Here is a 5,387-nt window from a genome sequence, read left to right on the forward strand (position 1 = left end):
AAATATATTTTTCCTGTATTGTCTCCAACTTATCATAAAACATGCAGCTGGTTTCTTCTAGTATTGTATTTTTTTTCCCACCAAAAAAATATTCTCACCTCGTTGTTTAGGTAGACTTTTCGAAGATATTCAGTCACCTCAGGCTTCAGGGAAATTCTTGGAAAGACCGGCATTTCTCCTGAGTTCAGCAAAACCTGAGCGTGTTCAAAGAATAACTGAAAGTAAACAAAAAAGCAGGGTTGACAGAATATTGGATTTTAGATACATACTAGTCTTTTGATAAGACTTMCACTGAATTTAGACTAGATCTTTACAGGCATAGTTTTAATATGAAAAATATTTAAATAGCTAATAATAACATCTTCGTTGTATTCAGTGAATACATCTTATCCTGCTGTTTACTTTAAAAAGCACAACTTCCTTGAATAACATTTGTTTACATTAAATCAATCAAATTAATAAAACGTTTTCGTTTTGACTTAACACGTTTTCTTACACGTTTAACTGTACGTTTAAAATGTTTTGTTTTTATAAAAGAATGAYGTTTTTCGTCTGGAAGTACTTACAGCACGTTACAGCTTTGGTTGCTGCTATTAGCGCTACTATTTCCGCATACGTCACTGCGTAGGTCACATGACACATGAACGAAGGCTCGAGGATTTTTAACCCCCTTTATATACCTTTTATAAAGGTTTTAATGGGTTTTTTATATATAGAAATGTACACTTTACAAAATACTTAACTAAGTTTTTTTTTTCATTCGGTTAATTTTTTTCAGTTCATGCCTAATATAATTCTTCGTACAAAAATGTGTTTAGCCAAAAAAGAAAAAACGCAGAGTGCAATGGTCTGGTGGCAGTTTTATTTATTTATTTATTTATTTATTTGTTTGTTTGTTTGTTTGTTTGTTTGTAAACAAACATCGTGTTTCTTTTTTATGCCAAACAAAAAAAAATCTAAAAGAATTTTTAAAGAACATAATCAACAAAACAAAAATGTATAAATAGCAYGCACCTTTAAAAAGGAAATACAATTCCAAACTTTAGTAAAAAGTGKTAAAATAAAATTGACGCAAATGTCTGACGTCATCACGTAACCGGAGGATACTCAGGATGGGATTACTTTTTCCAGTGATAGCAGCTAACGGGCACGAGTTGTTGTCAGCTGTGTGGACTCGTCGCTGGGCTGAACGGACGGCTTGTCTCAGTCAGTAGTCGGTAATTAGTCACCCCCCAACTATTGTTGTCCTTGGCGTCAGGTTCGTATTATCCGGTACCGGGCCGTATGGAGTCTTCGTTTAAATCTTTGGGTTGGTGCTCTTCTTCTGGCAAGAAAACGTCCAGCTAATGTTAGCTCGCCGAAGCCTTCCACGGACGGCGTGTGGACGAAGGAGCGGAGAAGCTCAGAGCTGCTGGCCGCTCTACTGACGGGGACATAGGCTCGTTTCAACCCGAACAATGGGCCTAATATTCGCCAAACTGTGGAGCTTCTTTTGTAACCAAGGTGGGTGTCGTGACAAAAATTTATTTATTTATTTATTTAATTAATTATTACAGCTGACGAACCTCCCGCTGCTGAAGCGGGGATAATGTGAACTGTTAGCACAAAGTGAGCAGCCGAGCCACAACAACAGATGGTGAGGGTGAATTATGTCACTACTACATCTCTTTGAATCTACTCTGCTCTTCGGAGTCTTTGTTCAACTCTTCRTCGCAAAACAACAATCGCAACTCTTAATTTATTAATTGCATCTAGMCACTGTAGTAGCTAATCTGGTTTAGTGTATAAACCAGATCAACTACTTMATACGAAAGTTTATCCATTTTGTTAATCAGGACACAGCTCATTGTCTAACTACGWGTAAAATTTCTCAAAGTTTGTTTGCTCTATTATTAGCTCACCTAGATCATATTTTGTGTCGGTGTTGTGCTGTCATATTCTGTATGAATTACGGTGCTTTTACAGCTTTACAATAAAAAGAAAAAAAAGTATCTGCTCTCATTCTGAATGTGACCCTAACCCAGTGTCAAGTTTTACTCGTATAAAGGGATTACATAGTGGTCTGAGTAGAAACTAAACACTTTAATTAGATTAGCAGAAATCTAGCTAAGGTGTACTGGTAATTTTATAGCCATACATGCGTGACTTTTTTTTTTTTTTTTAGCACAAGTGCATCTCTTTTAGCCAAACATAAAAAAATGGCCTTAAATGTGAATGTAGCAATCTGCTCGTGATCTTATTTTAGTGTCATTTCCACATTTGTATCTGGATGGACTGCTTGTGATCGACACACGATAGCCCCCTTTTTCAGGAAGCAATACACAAAGCACATCCTCAAAAAAAGTCAGCATAGTTCACCCCAACAGAGCCCCCTGACCAGACTTCCTTCCCCCCGCTCAGACCTCACAAGGCCAGRGAACTTCTGAACCTTTGTTCCAAAGGTTTTAACTTGTATGTGTCAAGTCACACACTTCATTCAGTCTGCCACATTGTCTGCTTCACAGCTGCTTTTAAAATCCTCCCTTCTGTCCCATGTGGTTTTCTGATGGTCAGGAAGTTCTTCTATGATTATATTTAAAACCTGCTGCATATGTGACAAAAAGGTTTTGTATAGACTGTAAACAGTTTGATTTTGTACTCGCTGTTCAGTGTTTTTACARTCAACAGTACATTCAGTGTTTTTCTGCTTATCATAAAAAGTCCAACGTAACAAACCCTTTGTATTGCAGAGCACAAGGTGATCATTGTAGGACTGGACAACGCAGGAAAAACCACTATACTCTACCAGTTGTGAGTGYAGTTTTTGTTTGAAAATACAGTCTCTTAAACATTTTTATTTCCCTGCTYCTGAACACATTTACCCGGTTTACTGTAATCGTTTTAGTCTGATGAACGAGGTGGTGCACACGTCACCCACCATCGGCAGCAACGTGGAAGAGATCGTGGTGAAGAACACCCACTTCCTGATGTGGGACATAGGGGGACAGGAGTCCCTCAGGTCCTCCTGGAATACCTACTACTCCAACACGGAGGTGAGATTCATGCTATTGTTTTACGCTTCTCGCGAGCGCCTTTTCTTTTCCTCCTGAGAGCGGCAGCTGGCGCGTTTGCACTCACGGCAGCTGGGCCCGCCCAGGTCAGAGAGGTCAAAGCCTTCACAAAGACGCTCGTCAGAGGCGCAAAGTTGAGTTCAGCTGGCTTTTGAAAATATGAGGGTAAAAGCAGAACAGAAAACTGTGAGAACRTCAACGTTGTTCACCACGGAACCACAGAAATGTAACCGCAACCCTGCGCGTGATGTGGAATATTCAGATAACTCATTATTCAAGACGGAGACTTATATGCTACCAAGCTTTCATCTGTTTTCTCCTGATTTATTATAAGTTGGTTTTATTTAGGGGTKTCCTGATACCAGTTTTTCTCAAACCGAGWATGAGTTTGGGTACTCACCGATACAGAGTACTTACTGAATTTAGAGGATGCTTACAAAAACACATTTCTCTTACTTAGAACCTGGTATTAAATCAGATACATATCTGTTGTTCGTCGAAGCAACTTTAACAATCATGTCGTATTTCATCCAATTTGTCTTCTGCTCTACAGTTCATCATTCTGGTGGTTGACAGCACAGACAGAGAGAGACTGGCYATCTCCAAAGAGGAGCTCTACCGAATGCTAGCTCATGAGGTGAAACTCATTTGAACACTTSAGTGAGGAAGCGAGCCGCACGCTGGCCAAGAATAGCCGTTGATGTAGCTATGCAGCCACATTGTTTCTAACGTGTRTTTCATTAGATGTGTAAGAGTTATYTTATTGTGTTCATTGTTCTCCATATTCTACCTCAGGACCTGCGCAAAGCAGCGGTGTTGATATTTGCCAATAAACAGGACATGAAGGACTGCATGTCTGCAGCAGAGATTTCCAAATACCTCACCCTGAGCKCCATTAAAGACCACCCCTGGCACATACAATCCTGCTGTGCTCTTACAGGAGAGGGGTAAGGGAAATCTGCTACRTTTGCAAAAACGGACCAAGTCAKAGGACTGAGAGCATTTAATTTATTTAAACATTAGATGAGGTTTCATTCAAATATGCTGTCATACTGTCAACACTGAGTCAAAGTAAATGTATATACTGTATATAGAGAGATGTTTCGAACTGCTCGCTCTGTTGTCAGAAAATGCTGAGTTGTAAAGAAGAAATGTAGGGTTTTTTTAATAGTTGTTCATTGTGCCAACATGCATTGTTTGTTATATTACTATAAACATAGAAGTCTTAAAATTTTGTGTATCCACCTTATTCCTAGACCCCAYGATGCCWTGCGTGAATTATGAGAGCAATGTTCGGGGCAAACCAGAACCGGTTTTTGTTTTTTTTGCTAACAGTACGAGCTAACATCGTTTTTTATGAGCAYTGTAGATGTAAAAAATGTGGGAACACTTACTGACAGAGCTCAAATAGGACAATATAACTATACTGCTGCRGTGGAGAGATGGGGGAAGACCTTCTTGATTTCTCATCTGTTGGTGGGCAATGGAAACTATACTGCTTTTCACAGGGAACACGTKTTTTGGTGTTTTGGGTCTATGTTCAATCACAAGGATGAGAACAGCAAAACCAGTTCCTGAACTTGGCAGGGCCRTTTGTAAACTGTTGTTGAATGTAAACAAAACAAAAACGGAGCTTGTTCTGGTAATCATGGCCCTTGCTCTGCTATCTTGGTTAATCAAAGCCTACTGCTGCTTCCTGTTTCTAGCAGGAAGTCGTACCTATAATCATTACTACAGTAGCACTCACAGGCATAAGGTATATAGATTGTTTTTTAAAGGGGAACTGAGTCACACTACTACTCTGATGCCTATCTGTTTATTTCCCAGTTTATGCCAAGGCCTGGAGTGGATGACCTCCAGAGCTGGACTCAGATAGCCTCTGGTTCTGCCATCAACAGTCTGACTACCTTCATCACAGCATCATGTCCTTCCTGGCTTATAGTTCCTTTCATTTCCCCTTTTTATGGAACATTGCACCGGCACAGGACAAGCACATGGATGTCCAACGTCGTCGTTGCTTCTCCTGCTGACCAGCTACGAATATTTAGAGACTTGCTATTGGAACAAGCAGTGACTTTTACTAAAGAATGATCTTTTCTCACATTCTACACTACATATCATGTTGCATTACTCCAGATCTCCAGAGCATGTGGAATCCCAACAATGGTGCAACCCAAATCTGGTGTTTATTTTTTTCCCTGTAAGGTTTTTGTTCAGGTCAAAGGGTTTACACAGTATTGTAAAAGCAGCTCTAATGGTAATATGACAACGTTGTTACAGTGCACATTATTTAAATTTTTTTTCTGGTGTTTTGTTGTTTTGTTACATGTTTTAGTT

The 5,387-nt window shown here is 39.4% G+C and overlaps 2 protein-coding genes across 3 annotated transcripts in view; one reads left to right on the plus strand and one right to left on the minus strand.

The window, feature by feature from the left end:
• nsun6 (NOP2/Sun RNA methyltransferase 6) overlaps positions 1–639 on the minus strand; it is a gene marked incomplete in the record, with an annotated part of 8,273 nt that extends 7,634 nt beyond the window's left edge. The window contains 2 exon segments of one of the 2 annotated variants that reach the window (XM_014013318.1): positions 99–194; positions 567–639. In XM_014013318.1, coding sequence (XP_013868772.1) covers positions 99–173 — 75 coding nt within the window. 2 annotated transcript variants of the gene reach the window in all.
• Positions 640–1,134: 495 nt separating this feature from the next.
• Positions 1,135–5,170, plus strand: arl8 (ADP-ribosylation factor-like 8). The gene is made up of 6 exons (XM_014013320.1): positions 1,135–1,503; positions 2,730–2,790; positions 2,885–3,032; positions 3,604–3,687; positions 3,846–3,997; positions 4,878–5,170. The coding sequence occupies exons 1-6, from the start codon at positions 1,458–1,460 to the stop codon at positions 4,924–4,926; spliced, it is 540 nt and encodes a 179-aa protein (XP_013868774.1). The 5' UTR covers positions 1,135–1,457; the 3' UTR covers positions 4,927–5,170.
• The last annotated feature ends 217 nt before the right edge of the window (positions 5,171–5,387 follow it).

Source organism: Austrofundulus limnaeus, unplaced genomic scaffold (genome assembly GCF_001266775.1).
Source record: "Austrofundulus limnaeus strain Quisiro unplaced genomic scaffold, Austrofundulus_limnaeus-1.0 Scaffold100, whole genome shotgun sequence".
Classification (NCBI taxonomy): Eukaryota; Metazoa; Chordata; class Actinopteri; order Cyprinodontiformes; family Rivulidae; genus Austrofundulus; species Austrofundulus limnaeus.